Source organism: Euleptes europaea, chromosome 2 (genome assembly GCF_029931775.1).
Source record: "Euleptes europaea isolate rEulEur1 chromosome 2, rEulEur1.hap1, whole genome shotgun sequence".
NCBI classification, from domain to species: Eukaryota; Metazoa; Chordata; class Lepidosauria; order Squamata; family Sphaerodactylidae; genus Euleptes; species Euleptes europaea.
Window position 1 is genome coordinate 13,854,681 of NC_079313.1, and position 22,607 is coordinate 13,877,287.

The window sequence follows — 22,607 nt, forward strand, 5'->3', positions numbered from 1 at the left end:
CCGCTGCCGGTCTGAGTAGACAATACTAACTTTGATGGACCAAGGGTCTGATTCAGAATAAGGCAGCTTCATGTGTTGCCCATCTCCAGGTACTAGCTGGAGATCTCCTTGGGCTAGTCACAGTTATCTGAGAACTCTCTCGGCCCCACCGACCTCACAAGGTGTCTGTTGTGGAGGGGGAGAGGAAGGGATTGTAACTGTAAGCCGCTTTGAGCCTCCTTTCGGTAGAGAAAACTGGGGTATAAAATAAGTTTTTTAAAAAACAAGTACGAGAGACTAACGTAGCCATTGGTCCTTCTGGTTCAGCAGTATCTCCTTTGAGTAGCAGCAGCTCTCTAGTCTTTCAGATACAGAAAGCCTTTGGAGCTGTGGAATCTGATCTGGAGAACCGGGTTTGATTCCCCACTCCTCCACATGAGCGGTGGAGGAGGCTAATCTGGTGAACTGGATTTGTTTCCCCACTCCTACACACGAAGCCAGCTGGGTGACCTTGGGCTAGTCACAGTTCTATTAAGAGCTCTCTCAGCTCCACCTACCTCACAGGTTGTCTGTTGTGGGGAGGGGAAGGGAAGGTGATTGTAAGCCAGTTTGATTCTGCCTTGCGTGGTAGAGAAAGTCGGCATATAAAAACCAACTCAGAAAGTTATGGCGTCAGAAAGTTATGGAGTTGGCCAAGATAGCCAAATTAAGTAAATATATAGAAGATAGCTGGATTTCCTTCTTTGATACAGACTGGAAGGTATGGTCAATATATATAAATCAGTATTTTAGGGACAGAAGTATGACCTTAGGTTTTAGAACCTAAACTTATTAAACTGTAGACTAAGATGAAAATAACTAAATAATAATTAAAGTAAAAACAGACAAAATCAAAGTTATTCACAAAAGAAATAATATATATAATATTCTGTTCTGTATGAGGAGAGTTGGAAGTCGGTTACTGTATTGTTTTACATTTCACTTTTTATTTTATTTCCTTCACTTTCTTTCTTTTTTGAATACTATGTTCTTTTGTGTATCTTGATATATTCTGTAATATTATGTATACTTCAATAAAACTATTTTTTTTAAAAAAAACAACTTTCTTCTTTAAAGTAGATAGGTAAAACAGCAACTCTAAGGTCTGTGGTTATCTGGTAGCTGCTACCCACCAGTCTGCGCTCAGATAAGCAATGTATTTCATGAATCATAGAATCATAGAGTTGGAAGGGACCACCAGGGTCATCTAGTCCAACCCCCTGCACAATGCAGGAAATTCACAAATACCTCCCCGCTCCACACCCCTAGTGACCAAAAGATGGCCAAGATGCCCTCCCTCTCATCATCTGCCCAAGGTCACAGAATCAGCATTGCTGACAGATAGCCCTCTAACCTCTTCTTAAAAACGTCCATGGAAGGAGAGCTTACCACCTCCCGAGGAAGCCTGTTCCACTGAGGAACTGCTCTAACTGTTAGAAAATTCTTCCTAATGTCTAGACGGAAATGGTTTTGATTTAATTTCAACCCATTGGTTCTGGTCCGACCTTCTGGGGCAACAGAAAACAACACGGCACCATCCTCTATATGACAACCCCTCAAGTACTTGAAGATGGTTATCATATCCCCTCTCATGATGACCCTCTCATGATGACCCTTCCTGATACTCTTTAACCTAAGTAACATCAGCGTGTTCCCCTTCTTGGCTGGTTCTACTTATTACCCCATTACCTGATCTGTTTGTTCTTTACTGGGGTTCAGCCTCCTTAGTCTCCAACTCTTCCTCCACTTTGGCCTCATCCGAGGCTTCCAGCTGGGCTGCTTGATCCAAGGCTTCCAGCTGAGCTGAACCTTCCACCTGCTCCGAAGTTTCTGGCTGAGCTGAACCTTCCGCTGGATCTGAGTCTTCCAGCTGAGCTGAACCTTCCGCCTGATCTGAGGCTTCTGGCTGAGTCGAACCTTCTGCCTGATCCGAGACTTCTGGCTGAGCTGAACCTTCCACCTGATCCGAGAGCTCAGTCCTTATAACAAACTCCATGGAAGGTGTGTGATCATGGTCGACGGATTCTTCTGGTTGGTCAGGCTCTGGTGGCATTGGCCCCAGTTCAAAATCATCCAGCCGCTTTTGCATCACGGCTTGAATTAAGCCTGCAAAGCGAATTTGTTAGATTGTGTTAAAATCAACCCGCTAGGAAACATCTATAACATCCCCTAAGACAGGGGTGGGGAACGTCAGGCTCGGTGGGGGGTGCTTTAAGGTCCTCGAAATCATTTGGTCTGGCCCTTCGTGGGTCTGGCAGATCTCTGAGAAGGATCTCAGACTGGCGATCTGCCCCCTCCCAAGGACAGGAATAGCCTCTATTCAAGGCAGATGTGAGTTTGTTTTGCCGAGAAAAGGAAACTTTTTCCCCCCTTGCAGAAGAGTCGTTAGGTATGGAGCTGCTAGGACCACCCAAGAAACTGTGTTAACCCTTTCCCACCCGGGCCGTGGAGAAACGTATTCTCTCTGTACTACAAGAGGGCTGGGGGCGGAAGTGGCGACAATGGAGGGGTTAAAGGGGGCAGGGCCAGAATGCGCAGGGAGGGGGGAAGTTCTTAGCCAGTATGTCCTCATTTCATCCCTGCAGGCGGAGGTAGCAGGAGCCAGCTGTAGAACCCTGCCCTGACTATGCGGAGCAGAAGCAACTCCTGCGTGTGGCTGGACGGCTATGCCCAGCTGGTGCAACAGACCATCCTGTGCTACCAGGTGGGCGAGTGTGCCACCAGCTGGATGCCTGCTGGGGGGGGGGTCATCTGGGGCAGCTGCCTGATTGGGGCTTGGTCGGCTAATTTTTAAGTTGATAATTTTGTATGACCCACGAATGATGTTATAAATACCCAAATGGCCCTTGGCGGAAAAAAGGTTCCCCATCCATGCCCTAAGATATCTACAATGTCTACTTCTCAAGGGCACATTTTCCACACATACATCTGAATTTTTAATCTTTACACTAAATAGATGATTTCCCCCCTCTTTTGGTTCCCACCATGATCCTCCTTACAACAGCCAGGCCTCCCTGGATGTCACCCTGGTCGAGAGCCACCGTGGTGTAGTGGTTAAGAGCAGTGGTTTGGAGTGGTGGACTCTGATCTGGAGAACTGGGTTCGATTTCCTGCTCCTCCACATGAGTGGTGGGTGCTAATCTGGTGAACTGGATTTGTTTCCCCCAGTCCTACACATAAGGCCAGCTGGGTGACCTTGGGCTAGTCACACACTCTCAGCCCCACCTACCTCACAGGGTGTCTGTTGTGGGGAGGGGAAGGGAAGGGGATTGTAAGCTTGTTTGATTCTTCCTTAAGTGATAGAGAATGTCAGCAAATAAAAACCAACTCTTCTTCTTCTTCTTCACCCTGCCCTTTGGCTACTGGCTGAGATGGCTTTTTAAAAGGGATAAGCAAACTCAAAAAGGAGGGAAATCCTATCCAAAGCTTTTGACCACAATCCACTAAATGGAGCTTCTCTATGCAGAGGCAGTCTACCAGTCTATCAGAAAGGGCCTTTGTGCCCTGCTTTGTGGGCTTCCCGGAGGTATCCAACTGGATAGAAGCAAGATGAGCAACCAGATGGATCTCCAGCAGGGATCTTCTGACATCCATGTTGCCTCTGCTACCACAGCTCACTTCTTCAGGTATCTGAAGAAGTGAGCTGTGGCTCACGAAAGCTCATACCCTGCCAGAAATTTTGTTAGTCTTTGAGGTGCTACTGGACTCTTGCTCTTTTCTACTGTCCCATTGTTTACTTTCAGAATTGTGTATCGATCAATACAGTAGGGGTTATAGGGTGTTCCTATCATCTCTCAGAGAGGGGCGAGACTTGCGGGAGCTATCAAAAATTGTAGAATTGTGTGTGTGTGTGTTCATTGTGTGACTTGTGAGGGGGGCGGGGCCACGTGTTTTCCAACTGTTGGCAGGGCAGGCTTGTGTGTGTGTGTGGGAGATGCCTCTTAGCCCCTGCAAAAAAAGCCTATAAAAAAAACCTCTCTCTGCCCAGCTAATGGCCTTATCAGCAGCTATGCAGAGCCCTGTTTTACAGACTGCATGAGACAGGGCATACTTGTGTGTGTGTGTGGCCATAGCTCTCTGTACAGGAGGGGGAAGATGGGTGGGAGTTTGCCCCAAACAAGTGGTTTTTTTTACTATGGTGCTTATGCATATGTGTTTCCGGCGCCTGGAGCCTCCCCTCGCTCTTCAGAGAGAGCCTGAGAGGAGAGAAGCCCCAGACATAGATTTTAAAATGTGTTTTATGAGGGGTGAAGCCTATCTCCTCCCCCCCAGCAGAAAAAAAGAACTGTTTTGTGCCCTTTTCATTATTTTTACAGTGCCTCGTAGCTAGGGCAGGCAGGCAGGCTGTCGGGAGAGCCCTGTCTATTATCCCCCGCTCTTTTGGAGCTTCAGAGCCAAGGTCCTGGGCAGATTTTTGCACAAAGTCTGCTGTGGACAGAGAAACTCCCTTCCTCCCCTTTTAGACTACACAGCTGAAAAAACCTCTGCTTTGAAAACGGCTTTTTTCCTCTCAAGAGGAGCCGAGGGGAGAGGGGGCTTGGGTGTGTTTTTTTTAACTGTGCTTACCCACAGCAGCTCTCTTAGTGAAAGAAAGCCAGGACGGGCTATTGAGGTCTATACAATGGAGGAAACGCCTCTTGGGAGGGGGAAAGAGAGAGGGAGGGAGGAGCCAGCAGGAGGTAGGGGGGTGCTTGGAAAAACACATGTGATCTGAGCCCACCTTCATTGGGGAGGGGGAGGAGGAGGGGGCTGGGTGCCTAACACAGCTACAGCGAGGGGATCTGGAGGCAAGCAGGCAGACAGCCCAGGCAGGCATGCTACACAGTGTGCTGTGTAGCCAACAGTCCCTCCCCAACCCACCAAATGCAAGGGACCCCCCCCTTCCCCCCTCCTTACACAAGCCCCTGCAGTCCCAAGCCATATGCTTTTTAAAGTTCTGTCTCCTTGGGCACAGGGGTGCTTATGCAGCAGACCCTCCCCAACCCTCCAAAACGCAAGTTCCTTGCAGGAACGGATGAGAATCTCTAGGTTTTATTTTTAAGGAAACCCCGCCACAGGCACAGACATAATCCAGCCAAAAGACCTTGTCGTTAACGGCTGTCTTCCTGCTTTTAGCAGATAGGCAGACAGTTTTTTTTCAGAGAAGCTGACAAACTAGTTTTATCACTCAGGCGGCACATGGAGAGGGGGAGGGCACAAAACAGTTCTTTTTTTCTGCTGGGGGGGAGGAGATAGGCTTCACCCCTCATAAAACATGTTTTAAAATCTATATCTGGGGCTTCTCTCCTCTCTCAGGCTCTCTCTGAAGAGCGAGGGGAGGCTCCAGGCGCCTGAAACACGTATGCATAAGCACCCGCTCTCCATAGTAAAAAAACCCACTTGTTTGGGGGAAACTCCCACCCATCTTCCCCCTCCTGTACAGAAAGCTATGGCCACACACACACACACAAAGTATGCCCTGTCTCATGCAGTCTGTAAAACAGGGCTTTGCATAGCTGCTGATAAGGCCATTAGCTGGGCAGAGAAAGGTTTTTTTATAGGCTTTTTTTGCAGGGGCTGAGGCATCTCCCACACACACACACACACAAACCTGCCCTGCCAACAGTTGGAAAACACATGGCCCCGCCCCCCTCACGGGTCACACAATGCACACACACACAATTCTACAATTTTTGACAGCTCCCGCAAGTCCCACCCCTCTCTGAGAGATGATAGGAACACCCTATAACCCCTACTAATACGATTGCACGGCTGCAGATGCATCTCATGTCCTTCCGTTCATTTTGCACCCCCCCCTCAAAAACATTATTGATGTTAATTGGATAAAATGTTGCAGAGGAGCAACCTGGATACAGATGGGTATACGGCTGGATTAAGATTCCTTTTCAGGAAGATTACTTTCCAATCGGATGAACACACCACACAAAAACAAGTTTGATGCAAATCTATGTACAGTTGTATCAAGCGGATGTGCAATCACTGTGCATCCGACTGGACCCGAGTCGATAACAAAATTAATTTGAATAGCTAGATTCGTGTCCAGTAGCACCTTCGGCCTTTTATGCAGGGACATTTCCCCACGGTCACCCCCCGCCGACTGCTTCGAGACTTCCTTTTGATTACGCATGCCTTTCCCGCCCGTCAGAGGTCGCCTCGCTCTCCCTGCGTGTTTTGCCCACGTTTTCCAGATTCTGGCTCAAACAGCATCTGGAAAACGCGGGCAAAAGCCAGTTGGCAGGGGTGACCGCAAGGAAACGTCCCTGCATAAAGGTCCTTCGAAACCAACAAGATTTTCAGGGTATACGCTTTCGAGAGTTCTACTGCAGACCAACACACCTGCCCTCTAGAATTTGAGAAATTTTCTTAATGATGCAGAAATCAAAGGAATGCTGCATAAATGAGACTTCTAAGAATGATGGCATATCGAGTTAACCTGAAATGTTAACTACGGCTTATTACCCTAGCTTTAGTTGGGAAATTTACAATCTACTGTTCAATTCTTTAATAAAAGATAAAATACAGTTTAACTTACTGTCCATCATGATTCCTCCCAGAATCCTCTTCTCTATGTTCTCTACTACTTTGTCCATCACCTCCGGCAGGTATCCAGTTTCAATATCTGCACAATACCAGAAAGCAGAATGTGAATGTAAGTTTGAAAAAAAATCTACATTCCTTACAGTCCTATGAAGAAATAAGGAGCTTGGTGGAATTCCTCCAGAACGACAGGCTCTTGTCAGCCTCCAGAGAAGGGGCACTTACATGCTGCAAGGGTACTTCAAAAGCAGTCAGCGAGAACAAATAAATAAATGTCCTTATCAACTTGGAAGGCTTTAAAAGAGGAGTGGACATGTTCATGGAGGAGAGGGCTCTCCATGGCTACGTGTCAAAATGGATACTAGTCATGATGCATCCCTGTTCTCTCCAGGATCAGAGGAGCATGCCTATTATATTTTGTGCTGTGGAACACAGGCAGGATAATGCTGCTGCAGTTGTCTTGTTTGTGGGCTTCCTAGAGGCACCTGGTTGTGAACAGACTGCTGGACCTGATGTGCCTTGGTCTGATCCAGCATGGCTTTTCTTATGTCCTTATGTCCTCTCATGAGCCCCGTGGCACAGAGTGGTAAGCTACAGTACTGCAGTCAAAAGCTCTGGTCACGACCTGACTTCTATCCCAACGGAAGTCGGTTTCAGGTAGCTGGCTCAAGGTTGACTCAGCCTTCCATCCTTCCGAGGTCGGTAAAATGAGGACCCAGCTTGCTGGGAGTAAAGGGAAGATGACTGGGGAAGGCGCTGGCAAAACACTCCGTAAACAAAGTCTGCCTAGAAAACGTCGGGATGTGACCTGGTGCTTGCACAGGGGACCTTTACTTTTACCTTTTATGTTCTCTCTCTCCCTCTCTCTCTCTCTCTCTCTCTCTCTCCCTCAACACCATCACTGTCTTCACTGCCTGCTATCTGCTCGACGGCAACCATTACATCATGGAGAATCTCTTCTTGTGAGTGACAACCCACTCTGACATTTTCCACAAAGGGAGGAAATCTTAAGTTCTTACTTGCGTAATAGAATGGATTGGATCTTGTGGATATGGTACAAAGAGCCATCCCCTGACGCACGAGGCTTTTTCATCAGGAGAAGCCTCTTCGCACTGAAGGGTAGCACCCCAGAATAGAACAGAGCAACAGGGTGAAGAAGAGTTGGCTTTTCTATGCCGGCTTTCTCGATCTTTTAAGGAGATTCAAACCAGCTTACAATCAACTTCCTTTCCTTTGAAACACGTCTGGAATTCGCATGGAACCATTAATCAGTTATAGTTGATGATGAATGGAGGCAGCGCCTTGTCCTACTTTTGTGGGCTTTGAACGGCCAACGCTACCTGTTGAACTAAATTCTTTTCACATTGGGTGGGACTAGCGTTTTCCCGTATACGTGTTTGATTCTTATAGAGCCTACTTGTGGAAATTCTGTGTTCTGTTTCTGTTTTGTATATGCAGTTATAAGATTATTTAGATAGTTAGACAGTTTAGGAGTTATATTATGTGTATATATGGCTGTGAACATTAATACACGATTATTTCTTGGAGCCAGCGTGCTGCTATTTTGTATAGCAATTTTGCAGTTTCAGCACAGGTTTTTGTTGTTTTCGATAACCTCCAGGTACTAGCTGGAGATCTCCTGCTATTACAATTGATCTCCAGCCAATAGAGATCAGTTCCCCCGGAGAAAATGGCCTCTTCGGTCATTGGACCCTATGGAAATGAAGTCCCTCCCCTCCCCAAACTCCACGCTTTTCAGGCTCCACCCCAAAAAACCTTTGGTGGCAAAGAGGGACCTGGCAGCCCTTGTCACGCACCTCTTTCCACCGGATCGAAGAAGTACCCGCTATCCCGAAGGCTACCAAAGACGGAAGGAATGAGGTCCGACAGGTACCGCTGAGCAAATGCCCGAGCCGCAATTTTCTCAGCGGTCTCTTTCTCCATCATCAGGATTTCCATTTGCTGTTTCTTGCGGCGGATCTGTAAAGGAGAATGGCACGGGGGATGCCTCTTGCTTTAGAACAATGACTGGAGTCGACAGTTCCAGCCCCATCCCTCTGCCCCCCAGCCCTGCAAACAAGCGGGGGAAAAGGCCACGTCTAAAGTTCTTAGCTTGGATCCCAGAGATCTGTTCCACATCTTGAAGATCTCCATACATCAGGAGAAGGTCTCCTTGTAAGGGAGAAATGCTCTACTGCTAGCAAAATGTATCTGTGGGATCCAACCCTCTTTCCCGCCCCAGGTGAATTCAAAACCCACCACCTCTGCCTACACAAGGTGAGGATGCAAGTAGAATCCCAAAGCCAGCTCAAAACCCAGGAGACAGGACCTCCCCCAAGACTCAGATCCAACTGCATCTTCAAACAGTGGGGGTTACCTTTTCAGAATAGACTGTCTTCTCTTTTGAGCCAGCAATATCAACAATCTCCTTTTTTTTTGGAGAGGGGGCAGTTCTTGTATACATTTTTTTAAATTACAATCTGCATCTCAGTCAGAGGCATTTTATTTCACATTTATATAGCAATTTCTGTGTTTTCCAATGCACTTCACCCAAATTAAGAGAGGAAGATTAATATAGTGCCGGACTTGCAAATCCCAGGTCTTCCCATTGCTGTTAAATCCTGATTCCTCTATCTTTCCTGAGATCAGCCTGGGTCAAATCGTCCTCCTCTCCATGCATAAGCCAAAGCATGGGACAGGGGAGCTGGAGTGTGTGTTACTTTTATAACAGTAACCATGATGGCCAATTACAAAGCAGCGTTTCAAGAGGCAGGGACTCAAATGCTTCCTGATTTTTCATCTCCCAGCCGGAGTTCTTTCTGGGTAGATTTGTCACGTAAAAATTGATTTTAAAATGATGCTTGGGTTCTCCCACCCCAATTCCGTTCCTTTAAAAGAGCTCCTTTTTGTGAAATGCTTTTTAACATGGTGCTTGGGTTTCTGGGGGGGGGGCACGACTGGACATTTTTCTAACAGTAAGCACTACAGCCAATTAATAAGCAGCGTTTTCAAGGGGCAGGGACTCACACTTCTGGACTTGAGCTGGTGATTGTGCTGGTGCATAGCATTTTTTGCATTTGCAACATAAAAGTGTGGGACGAGCGAGCATCGAGCCCCAGGTAAAACTCCCATGCATAAACAACCAATATCTTCCTGTAATCCCTCTCCTGTCGCAGCACAGGGCCAAGATTTGAACTGGGAGGGGTGGAATGGTCCACCTGGATCCCTGCTTGGTGTCTTACCCACAATTCCACACCACCTCCCCTTGCTGCAAAATCTCATTGACCACGCAGGCTGCTCATTTACACCTTTCGGCCACTACCGTTTGGATGGGGCAAAAGCATCCCTGGATCGGATCTGTCATAGGGCCACCAAGTTCCCAACCTCTATTTTAAACGCTGTAACGTTTCAATTCCACGGTGAAAAACAGGAGGGATTAATCTGATTAACATGCTGCCCTGCTAGGGAAGCCTCTCTCCCAGCTCTCCGCCGTGTTGGAATCACTGTTACCTTCTCCTCCCGGTGGCGTCTCTCCTGCTCTTCGAGGCGCTGCACCTCTGCAAGTTCCGCACGCCGCAGCTCATGGAAGGCATACTGGAATGCCCGCAGGTTGGCTAGCTCCTCCTCCTCCATGACTTCCAGCAGAGCCTGCTCGATGGTTTTTCCGACCAAAACTTCAAGCATCGGCCTGACTTCGATGTCGAAATCAAACAGCTGAGAAAGAGAGAAAAGAGGGAGGGGAGAGGGTTGACAGACCTGATCCGGCGGACTCAGGCTAGCCCAAGTTCTCAGAAGCTAAGCAAGGTTGGTCCTAGTTAGTATCTCGGATACTAACTTGGAGACCACCAAGGAAGTCTAGGGTTGCTGCGCAAAAGCAGACATACCTTTGTTTGTCTCATTCCCCCCTCACCCCCACTCAAAACTGCTGGTGGTTTTGCAAAAACATAAATGAGAATTTGTGCGGACTTTTGGACCCAGGGCAGGGTTGATTTGAACATTGCTATATTACACCAATACAGGTCCCCCCTCCCCTCTGGCGGGAGGTTTTTAGGCACGGATCGTGTGCGCGTGGCTGCGCCTATGCAATCGCATCACTTCCAGTTTACACCCGGAAGTGCAGCATTGCAAGGGGCCTTTTACCACTCAAACTCCCAGTTGCGATGCAGTGGGTGTAAACCGGAAGCGATGTGCCGCGGTGTGCAGGCGCGCGTGCACGCTTGCCTGCCGACCTTCAGCTGGTTGGCGGTCACCTGGGTGGATTGGCAGGGGTTTGCCTGCCACCACCAGGCACTTGGCAACAAGCGATATCCGAAAAATGAATAAAAAGGTGTCTGGACATTGTTGGAAATGTAAAGAAGTAGATGGCACCGTTTTTTCATACTTGGTGGTCATGTAAGGAGAAAAATTCTGGTGCGAAGTTCATTCTGAAATGCATAAAATCTTGAAGGTCAAGTATGCGATGGACCCTAAAGCCACTTTGTTAGGAATTTTACCATAGGCTATAGTGAAGCACATGGAAGAATTCTTTAGATACATAATTACTGCAGCAAGACTGGACATTGCCATAAAGTGGAAATTGAAGAATGTCCCGACGTAGAAAATTGGAAAGATAAAGTAGTGGAGTATGCAGTGATGGCTAAGCTGACAAACTATGTGAACCAAAGACCCAGCAAAGAGTTTTTAAAAATTGGAAATTATACAATGCATACGTTTCGTAAATTCTGCAAATCTAGAAATGAAGATGTTTAATCACATTACACAGGAATAGCATACATTAGAATCTAGTGAATATAAATAAGTTTTATATAAGGTTATATGGCAGTTAGCATGATTTAATAATGGGCTTGTTAAAAGTATCTATATCATGAGAGGAAAAGTTTGAAACCGTTTGGAAAAACAAAAAAGTTAACTTAATATTAGAAAGTATTAAAATTAATAATAAGTTGTAATATATTATGGCGAAGATTATAAGAGGGCAACAAAATTGTATATGTTCACCCAGATCAAGTTTGCTTTTGTTTAGGTTAGTCTATGTTAGTTTAGGTGTATGTATTGTAATGTATGTAATGTATTGTTTGTATTTTTTGTGTGTTTCTTTTGATGTTATGTGTGCTGTATTTGTATCTTATAATTATGAAATAAAAATTTAATTAGAAATGGCAGAAAGTCAGTTTCTTCTTCAAGCAGAAAATTCCCAGCAGGTCTCTGCTATAGAACTTGAGGATCATCACTGTCCAGCATGGTGTAGTGGTTAAGAGCAATGGTTTGGAGCTCTGATCAGGAGAACCAGGTTTAATTCCCCACTCCTCCACATGAGCGGCGGAGGCTAATCTGGTGAACTGGATTGGTTTCCCCACTCCTCCACATGTAGCCAGCTGGGGGACCTTGGGCAAGTTACAGCTCTGTTAGAGCTCTCTCAGCCCCACCTACTTCACAGGGTATCTGTTGTGGGAAGGAAAAGGGAAGGTACTTGTAAGCCGGTTTGAGTCTGCCTTAAGTGACAGAGAAAGTCGGCATATAAAAACCAACTCTTCTTCTTCCTCTCCATTGGGGGTGATATCATTGAATGTTCCTCCCTCCTTCCTGACCAGTGTTATGTCTTTCTGTGTGTTTTAGTTCTGGTTTTAATGATGTGTGAGTGTGTTTTTTGTTGGTTTTAATAGTTTTAAAATGTGGTTTTATTATGCATGTTTTCATTTGTTAGCTGGCTTCATGGCCCTTGTGAGGGCATCAAGGCAGGATATATATTTTGTAAAATAAATAAATATAAAATACACCCCACCTCAGTCCCTCTGTGTAGGAAGGTTAGGAAGACTATAATATTGCCCATTTTCTATGTGGGGGATTTAACAAAATCGACAAGGAACAGCATTCAGATTCCCTCAATATAGAAAATTCAGAATGTGTAGAATTCCCTTAATGTAGAAAACTAGCATATCTGGAAGAATCAGCCAAGTAAAATATCCCTTACACATAGCTCTAGAAGGTCAGAGACAAGGGTGCCAGCCCAGTCATTTCCCTGCTATGGTTGTTATCTGGAGGGGCTGGGTTGTGCCTCTGTTGTGTTCTAATCTTAAAAAGGTAAAGGTCCCCTGTGCAAGCACTGGGTCATTCCTGACCCATGGGGTGACGCCACATCCCGACGTTTACTAGGCAGACTTTGTTTACGGGATGGTTTGCCAGTGCCTTCCCCAGTCATCTTCCCTTTACCCCCAGCAAGCTGGGGACTCATTTTACTGACCTCGGAAGGTCAACCTTGAGCCGGCTACCTGAAACTGACTCCTGCTGGGATCGAACTCAGGTGGTCGTGAGCAGAGCTTGGGCTGAAGTACTGCAGCTTACCACTCTGCGCCACGGGGCTCTAACCTTAACTACCAGAATTTCCTGTCTGGGTCAGGCCAAGGGCTCATCTCCCAAGATATCGCTGTTTTGAAACACACACACACCCCGCCCCCGGCTTGTAATACCTCTCCTTCCAATATCTGTGTGGCCACATCTCGACCAGACTTGGCGGGAATGAAAAGGGGTGTTGCCGGTCGGTCCAGAAACGCATCCGTTTGACATTCCACATCGACTTCCACAATACGGTCAGCAAGCTCTTCCAGGTATAATTCTACAAAGATGACACAACCACATGTTGAATGCTTGGGTTTCCTCTGTTGGCTGCACGCATTGCCCCATAAACTGATTTAATTCAACGGGGGTTGGATGCTATGATTCCCTTCTACTGTTGGCGCTTATGTCCCCCTTCCACCAAGCCTTCCTCCCTTCCACAAAGAACAACTTTGTCTCCATCCAGAGAAGCCTTTCTCCATCAGAAAAAGTCATTATCCATTGAAGAAAGTTGAAGGAAGATGTGATGGAAGAAGGGTCATAGGATCCAGCCCAATATCCACTCATTCCAAACATTCACAGTGTGCAAGATAGTCATAGAATCATTGAGATGGAAGGGACCACCAGGGTCATTTAACCCAACCCGTTGCACAATGCAGGCAACTCACAACTGCCTCCCCCCTCCCACACCCCCAGTGACCCCCGCCTACTCCACGCCCAGAAGATGGCCAAGATGCCCTCCCTCTCATCATCTGCCTAAGGTCATAGAATCAGCATAGCTGACAGATGACCATCTAGCCTGTTTCAAAACCTCCAGGAAGGAGAGCTCACCACCTCCTGAGGAAACCTGTCCCACTGAGGAACCGCTCTGTTAGAAAATTCTTCCTGATGTCTAGACGGAAACCCTTTGGATTTAATTTCAGCCCGTTGGTTCTGATCCGACCTTCTGGGGCAACAGAAAACAACTTGCCACCCTCCTCTATATGACAGCCCTTCAAGTACTTGAAGATGGTTATCATATCACTTCTCAGTCCTCTCCTCTTCAGGCTAAACATACCCAGCTCCTTTGACCTTTCCTCATAGGAATTGGTCTCCAGACCCCTCACCATCTTTGTTGCCCTCCTCTGGTGCTGGCTGTGGAATGGGAACACAGAGGTAGCTCCAGAATGGGGTAAAAAACTGGGCATTTGTCAGGGAGCTGAAACCAACCCTCCACCTCAATCCCTTCTGCTATTCCTTTGGATGGGTCCTCCAAGAAGCCCAAATGGACTCTTAGCCCATGAGCTCCACCTCTGCCAACCTCAATGGGACTCCTCAAAAGTGACTCGTGCAAAATCACCCCCAAATCCAGAGCTGACCCTGCAAGAAGAGCTGGGTTTGAATCTCTCCACAGACATGGCACGCTGACCTTGCTCGTCTCTCTCATTCTCTCCTGGCCTCACCCACAACGGGTAACGCCATTCTTCTGAAACAATGGGATAGTCCACCCTGGGATAAACAAATTATCCCTTTTCCAGAATGTGTGCTTGCGTGTGTGTGTGTGGGGGGGGGGAAATCTAGCTCCAATCTGGATTCTGTCCAGAAGACTCACACTGGATCACACCCAAGGCTCTCATGAACACATGAAGCTGCCTTCTACTGAATCAGACCCTGGGTCCATCAAAGTCAGTATTGTCTACTCAATAGACAACTCTACCGGCAGCGGCTCTCCGGGGTCTCAGGCAGAGGACTTTCACATCACCTACTTGCCTAGTCCCCTTTAACTGGAGATGCCGGGGATTGAACCTGGGACCTTCTGCATGCCAAGAAGATGCTGTACCACTGAGCCTCGGCCCCTCCTCTCCAACGCTGTTGATCCAACCATCCTTCCTCCAGCCCAAGGTGCCTTCCTCCGACTTAAGCGTCTCTTCCGCCAATGGAAGAGCCATGTAGTTTGGAGGAAGGCATCAACCAAAAGGAAGATGGGGTGTAAATATTTTAATAAATAAACAGATAAATAAGCTTTGCTCAGTGGGTAGGGGATCCCGCCCATCGCCTGTACGGCCCCCTACCCGTCTGCACTCTGACGTGCCGCCTGCCCTCCAAAGGATCGGGGGTTCTCGTCCGCAGCTGTTCCTGGGCACGTTTCCTAGCCATCGCTTTCCGGTGAGCCTCCCGCTGCCTCTGGAGCTCAATGGGGTCAGGTTCCCCACTCTGGAAAAAGATGCAGGGTCAGGAATTTCATTTGTTCATTTCTCATCCACCTTTTCAGAATGCAGAAAACTCTCGACAGCCAATGATGCAACCCCTGGTTAGGCGCGGGGCTTGAATCGCAAGCTTTGAGATAAACAGGTATTTGCTTTCGAGAAATGTACCATTCAACCTAATCCTCTCACTGAGAGGGGGGAATCTAGCTCCCCGCACCCCTTTTATTGCTTAAAAATGGAGTAACCTGTAAATAGGAACCCAGTGGTGCAGAGTGGTAAGCTGCAGTACTGCATTCCAAGCTCTGCTCCCGACCTGAGTTCAATCCCAACTGAAGTTGGTTTCAGGTAGCCAGCTCGAGTTTGACTCAGTCTTCCATCCTTCCGAGGTCAGTAAAATGAGCACCCAGCTTGCTGGGGGTAAAGTGTAGACGACTGGGGAAGGCAATGCCAACCACCCCGTAAACATAGTTGTCTGCCTAGAATGTGATGTCACCCCAAGAGTCAGGAATGACCCGGTGCTTGTACAGGGGACTACCTTTACCTTTTTAACCTGTAAATGCTACTCAGAGGTAGACTGCCTCTAAATATGGAGGTTTCGTTAAAGCTATCATAGCTAACAGTTCTCATTTTACCCGGCCCTTAATTAAGAGTACATAAGAAGATCCTTGCTGCATCAGACAAAAGATCCAGCAACGTCCAGCAACCTATTTCCCAAGATGGTTAATCAGATTTATCACATTTTTATCTTGTCCTTCCACCAGGGCCTACAAGAAGAGGCACAGAGGCCAAATCGTCCCACTGTTGCTGTAACTGGTGTTTGGAGGTAGACTACTCTGACTATAGAGGTTCAATTTAGCCATCATGCCAAGCCGCTAGTGTACTGATCCTCCCTCGGGAATTTGCCTAACCTCCTTTCAAAACTGGTTTTTGTCACCACATCTTGTGCGAGTATCATAAACTAATTCTGTGTTGGGCGAATAAGTCCTTTCTTTATGGTCTTTTAGGAATGGTTGTTTCCCTCGCGGTCACCCCTCTGACGACTTTTTATTATGCATGCCATTTCCAACTGTCAGAGGCCGCCTCGCTCTCCCCCTGCGTTTCCCCACATGTTGCCCGCGTTTGCAAATTTGAGATAAAACAGGTCTCTGAAAATGCGGGCAAAATGTAGGGGTACACAGGGGGAGAGCCAGGTGGCCTCTGACGATCGAAAACGGAGCACATAATCAACACAAAGACCCAAAGTCGTCGGAGGGGTGACGGCGAGTGAAAAGCCATGCATAAAAGACCTATGTGTGCAGACTGAACATTTTTGAGTGATAATTTCTCTGACTACTCATAATCAAAGACGATGTAGGAACAGCAGAACCTACCCAAGGTAGCACGTGAAGGGCGTAAGTATTGCCTCGGACCACCCTCCTCTCATACATAAGATTCGCATAGTGGATTGAATCCTCATCCCTGTAGTATACAAAATGAAGGGTAAGGGAATGGGTCAAAAAGAAGATTCAGAGAAGCATTTAGTATCTAAGAGCCCCGGTGAATCAGACCAAGACGGTTCACCTTGACTATCATCCCGCTTCCCCCCGTCTCCAGCCATTATCCCTCAGGCTGTCTGTTCATTCAAACTTTTTTTGAGGGAGAAAAAGAAGAAGAAGAGTTGGTTTTTATATGCCGACTTTCTCTACCACTTAAGGGAGACTCAAACCGGCTTACAAGCACCTTCCCTTCCCCTCCCCACAACAGACACCCTGTGAGGTAGATGAGGCTGAGAGAGCTCTAACAGAGCTGTAACTTGCCCAAGGACACCCAGCTGGCTTCGTGTGGAGTAGTGGGGAAACCAATCCAGTTCACCAGATTAGCCTCCGCCGCTCATATAGAGGAGTGGGGAATCAAACCTGGTTCTCCAGATTAGACTCCACCGCTCCAAACCACTGCTCTTAACCACTGCACCACGCTGGAGGCAGGATTGATTTGGCTGATTAGCTATGTTCGTTTGCAGTCTGCTCTGCCCGTTAATTTTTAATCATTCGATTCAATGTACTCCCGCATACACTCACACCCGCTGATTTTTATGCATCAAGTGTTACTTGATTTTATGCTGTCAATTTATTGTCCTAACCGAATATTTCAGATTCAGAAGCTATTTGGCTATGATTCTGAGAAAGAAATTAAACCAATGAATCAACAAAGGCTCAGGTCTGCATAGAAGGTTGCAGCGAAGGATAGGGGCTTTTGTAGGGTTGCCAGCTCCAGGTTGGGAAATACCTGGAGATTTTTGGAGGCGGAGCCTGAGGAGGGCGGGGTTTGGGGAGGGGAGGGACTTCAATGCCAGAGCGTCCAATTGCCAAATATGTCATTTTCTCCAGGTGAACTGATCTCTATTGGCTGGAGATCAGTTGTAATAGCAGGAGATCTCCAGCGGGTGGAGGTTGGCAGCCCTAGAGCTTTGGCGTGGTGGCTCTACACCCGAGTAACAATTTGCACAGCCTCTTCCCTCCTTCTGAAATGTATGTAAAACACCTTTCTATTTAGGAAAGCCTCGGGGAAAAATAACTGCTTGTGCCGAACACTGACAGGCCGAGCATATTGACTCTGACGGGCAGCTGCTTGCCTGAGCTTCGAGTTCTTTTTACTGGAGACCTCACCCTAGAGTACTGTGTTCAGTTTTGGGCACCGCAATTTAAGAAGGATGTAGACAAGCTGGAGCCCTGACCTAAATGGCCCAGGCTAGCCTGATTTCATCAGATCTCAGAAGCTAAGCAGGGTCAGCCCTGGTTAGTATTTGGATGGGAGACCACCAAGGAAGTCCAGGGTTGCTCTACAGAGGAAGGCACTGGCAAACCACCTCTGTTAGTCTCTTGCCTTGAAAACCCCATAAGGGGTCGCCATAAGTCGGCTGCGACTTGACGGCACTTTACACACAGAGAGACAAGCTGGAACATGTCCAGAGGAGGGCAACAAAGATGGTGAGGGGTCTGGAGACCAAGTCCTATGAGGAAAGGTCGAAGGAGCTGGGTATGTTTAGCCTGAAGAGGAGAAGACTGAGAGGGGATATGATAACCATCTTCAAGTACCATCTTCAAGGGCTGTCATATAGAGGATGGTGCCTAGTTGTTTTCTGTTGCCCCAGAAGGTTGGACCAGAACCAACGGGTTGGAATTAAATCAAAAGAGTTTCCGTCTAGACATCAGGAAGAATTTTCTAACAGATAGAGAGGTTCCTCAGTGGAACAGACTTCCTAGGGAGGTGGTAAGTGCTCTTTCCCTGGAGGGTTTTAAGAAGAGGCTGGATGGCCATCTGTCAGCAATGCTGATTCTGTGACCTTAGATGATGAGAGGGAGGGCATCTTGGCCATCTTCTGGGCATGGAGCAGGGGTCACTGGGAGTGTGTGGGGGAGGTGGTTGTGAATTTCTTGCATTGTGTACGGGGTTGGACTAGATGACCCTGGTGGTCCCTTCCAACTCTATGATTCTATGAGATACTGCAGCTGAACCTGAGATCTCAGCCCTTGCTCAGCAGTGGAAGCATAGTCCCTCTAGCTAAAAGCAGTTTTAGATTGTCCCGAGCAAGCACACAAAACTGCCTTAAACAGAGTCAGACCACTGATCCTATCCAGCTCAGTATTGTCTGCTCTGACCGGCAGCAGCTTTCTAGGGTTTCAAGCAGTAAAAGGGCTTTCCCCGCTCTTGCGATTCTTGACCTGGAGATTGAACCTGGGTTATTCTACATCAGGGATGGGGAACCTGAGGCCCGGGGGCCGCATACGGCCCCCGAGGACATTTTTTGTGGCCCTCGGGAGCTCCAGGGCCCCGCCACGGAGGAGCGGCACAGGGCGGCCCTCCCTGAGGGTGTTCCTGGGGCCATGGCTTGCAGGGGCACTGCGGCGCCCTTTGGACCTCCTCTCGCCGACTGACGGCTGTTGGTCGGCAAGAGGAGGGGGAGGGACACTTCCCCCAAAGTTGCCCCCTATAGCCGAAGCATGCAGGAACGCCGGGGCACACTGTAAGCCCCTCTTGCTGCCCTGTCGGCTGTTGAGCAGCGAGGGGGGGGGAAGAGGCCCGCGGTTCCCGGCGGCAGAGCATGCGTACAGGAGCCAATTGGGCCTCGGGGGGGGGGGCTTTTGTGGACTCTGGGGGTGGGAGGGCATGGAGCCTGGAGCCAGGTCGCGTGGGGCTGGCGGGTGTGTGTGTGTGTGAAGGCTTTTCTCTCTTCCTCTCTTTCTGTGTCTTTCTTTGTCTGTCTCCCTCCGTCCTTTTCTTTCTCCCCCTCTTTCCATTTCTTTCTCCCTCTCCCTTTTCCTCTTTCTCTGTTTTCCTTCCTCCCTCCCTTGCCGATTGACCGCGGGCTGCGCCCCCTGGCGCCTCGTTTGCTCGGGCCCACTGCTGGCTGCCCTCCCACCTGGGAGGGTGGAGGAGTGGGGGAGCGGGGGTGCCCTCCAGGCCTTCTCTGCGTGGCCTCCCCTGGGGTTGCCAACCTCCAAGTGGTGGCCGGAGACCTGGCAACCCTAGCCTCTCCCCCTACCGGGAGATCTACACCTGATGTGGCCCCCGAATGATGTTATAAATGTGCAAATGGCCCTTGGCAGGAAAAAGGTTCCCCACCCCTGTTCTACATGGAAAACACAACCCACCGATGAGCTTCCTCAGCCTTTCGCTGCATTTCAAGCCAATATGAATATGATATTTTAACAGAGCCATGAAGCCACACTTTATAACATACTTTTAAAACAAAGGACATAAAGGATGAGGATTTTCAAATAAAGATCATTGGGGATGGCTCAGGGGTAGAAAGATCCCAGGTTCAATCCCCGGCATCTCTGATTAAAAGCGTAAGGTATCAATTGACGTGACAAACCTCACACATTTAGTCTAACCTACCTCGCAGGGTTGTAGTGAGGATTAAATGGAGGAGAGGAGAATGATGTAAGTGGGTTTGTGTCCCCATTGGGGATAAAGGCAGGATATAAATGAAATATATATTGTATTAATGCATCTGTCACGCTTAGGGTTGCCAGCTCCAGGTTGGGAAATACCTGAAGATTTTGTGGGTGGAATCTGAGGAGGGCGGGGTTTGGAGAGGGGAAGGTCAATACCATAGAGTCCAATTGCCAAAGCGGCCATTTTCTCCAGGGGAACTGATCTCTATTGGCTGGAGATCAGTTGTAATAGCAGGAGATCCTCTGCTACTACCTGGCAGTTGGCAACCCTATTGGCAACCCTAGACACACTAGACCCGTGTTGGCGAACCTATGGCACGCGTGCCATTTCCGGCACGCGTAGCCCTCTCTGCCGGCACGCAGCTCTCTCCCTCTCTCTCAGTTGAGCTGCGGCCGGCACGAGAGAGGAGCACAGCGAGGGACCTCCCCACAAATGGCTGGGAGACAGGAGGACGAGCGAGGGGGAGTCGAAGACATGCACCGCCAGCTTCTGAGTGGCCCGCCGGCCAGCTGGGCATTGGACGAGCGCTGGCGGGGCGGAAGGGGAAAGGGTCGGCCGCAGCTCAGCTGTTTGTCGGCGCCGCTTGCCTCTCCAGCTCTGCCCCCGCCCGCCCTCACTCTGCTGCTGTTCCCCACCGCGCCTCCAGGGCCACGCTGGGTGAGGGGCCCACACACAGCCAGGCCCAGGGGTAGCTCGGGTTATACTCTGGCAGGGCCGCCAGCGGGATCGCCTCTGTCGGGGCGGCGCTGCCGTCGGGGGCCGCGGGGCTGGGCGGCGAGGGGCAGAAGGCCGGGGCCCCCGGGAGCAGCACTGGCGGTACCGTGGACGGGGTGGGCGGGGCGCTCCTCCGCTTGTGGCAGCCGGAGCCTTTCTGCATGGCGGCTGCACTGCGCTCCCTTCGGAGGGGGCGTCCTCTCCGACGCCTCCCTCCGCAGGCCGGGCCAGGCGCTGTGGAGGCGCCGCCAGCGGGCCAAGGAGCGCGCCAGGCCCCAGGCTGCCAGCTCGCCCTGCAGTGGCATGGGGAGGGGCGGGCCCGTCGGCTGGACTGGAGCGAGGGCGGGGGTGTTGCCCCAGGGTCTGCACCATTGGCCGCTTGCCTTGCCTGGCCCCCTGGCCCTTGCGCTCGGCCCGCGCTCGGCTGAGGTTCGGGCCCTTTCCAGGGCTGGGAAAGCGGCTGGGGGTCTCGGGCGGGCAAGTGGCGGCCGCCGCTCTGCAGGAGGGAGGCCTTTGCCACGCCTTCCTGGCGCTCTGGCCACAGAGCCCAGACAGACTGGGAAGCCGGCGCCGGCCCTGCACTGCAAGGCAAAGCAAGGTCAGGGGGAAGGAGGGAGGGAGACCCCCCCATGAGCAGCAAGCTCGCAGCTGCCGCCACCCCCCCACACCACAGGGTGCTGAGGCTGCTGCCTGCCGGGGCCCAATCCTGCTGTGGTTCTCCCGCCCAGGAGAGGCGCAATGCCCAGCCGCTGGGGCATATCGTCTGTGCCGCCGCGGGATGTTCATCTTTGAAGGGCGGGGAGGGGGTAATCCTTCCCACCCACGGCTCTGAAAACATCAAACAGCTGGGCGCGGCTGCGTGTCCAGGAGGGGAGGGGCCGTGGCTCAGCGGTAGAGCATCTGCTTGGCATGCAGAAGGCCCCAGGTTCAATCCCTGGCATCTCCAGTTCAAGGGACTGGGCAATTAGGTGATGTGAAAGACCTCTACCCAAGACCCTGGAGAGCTGCTGCCTGTCTGAGCAGACAATACTGACTTTGATGGACCGAGGGTCTGATTCAGTATAAGGCAGCTACATGTATACAAAACATAGTGGCATTTTAAAAAGTTGTTTGTATCATTGAAAGATCTGTTATTGTGTTTTTCCTTTAAGGCAAAAGATGTTAATGTATGAGTTGTTTTTACTAAACTAAAACCTCAGTATTCAGGTTAAATTGCCGCATTGGCACTCGGTGATAAATAAGTGGGTTTTGGGTTGCAGTTTGGGCACTCGGTCTCTAAAAGGTTCGCCATCACTGCACTAGACCTATTCACTTTTCAAATCTCAGTTTATTTTCTTTAGGGTTGCCAACCTAATAGCTGGAAATCTCCTATTACAACTGATCTCCAGATGACAGAGATCAGCTCACCTGGAGAAAACGGCCGCTTCAGCCATTGGGCTCTATGGCACTGAAGCCCCTCCCCTCCTCCCACCCTGCCCTCCTCAGGCTCCGCCCCAAAAACCTCCCACCGGTGGCGAAGAGGGAGCTGGCAACCCTAATTTTCTTGCATGTTCGCTCTAAAACACTCATCTTGGCCCCCATCTGGAATCCAACTGTTCTTTGTTTAAAACAAAACGACCCCCCTCCAAAAAAAAGTCTTGAGGACCTCCTTCCCTTTCTTTATCCATGCACTTTGCATAAAACACACTAGATATTAAGTTGCATCTTTTGGATTCCTTCTCCTTTGGACTGGTTGTCCTCTGGTACTCACGGGTTGGTGGCATCTGGGGCAGTCCGGTATCGCCGCCTGGGGGGCACGGCTCGGGGCCGGCTGCAGTAGGAATATGTCCCGGCAGGTGCAGCCGCTTCTTCGCGGGCGAGGATCACCGAAGTGGAGGCCAT

The 22,607-nt window shown here is 49.4% G+C and overlaps 1 protein-coding gene across 1 annotated transcript; it reads right to left on the bottom strand.

Annotated features, from left to right (window-relative positions):
- Nucleotides 1-1,723: 1,723 nt before the first annotated feature.
- On the bottom strand, nt 1,724-22,607 carry LOC130473135 (radial spoke head protein 3 homolog B-like). The gene is made up of 8 exons (XM_056844664.1): nt 22,477-22,607; nt 16,445-16,532; nt 14,940-15,081; nt 13,023-13,168; nt 10,066-10,269; nt 8,373-8,535; nt 6,551-6,637; nt 1,724-2,124 (listed from the first exon to the last, which is right to left on the bottom strand). The coding sequence occupies exons 1-8, from the start codon at nt 22,605-22,607 to the stop codon at nt 1,724-1,726; spliced, it is 1,362 nt and encodes a 453-aa protein (XP_056700642.1).

What these genes read in the sequence shown, in the direction of transcription:
- LOC130473135 (XM_056844664.1), bottom strand. Translation starts at nt 22,607, where the DNA reads ATGGCCTCCACTTCGGTGATCCTCGCCCGCGAAGAAGCGGCTGCACCT. An exon ending in GCCCCAGATGCCACCAACCC is followed by an intron (nt 16,533 to 22,476) that starts GTGAGTACCAGA and finishes TGTATACTACAG; the next exon opens with GGATGAGGATTCAATCCACT. An exon ending in GACGCCACCGGGAGGAGAAG is followed by an intron (nt 8,536 to 10,065) that starts GTAACAGTGATT and finishes TCTCCTTTACAG; the next exon opens with ATCCGCCGCAAGAAACAGCA.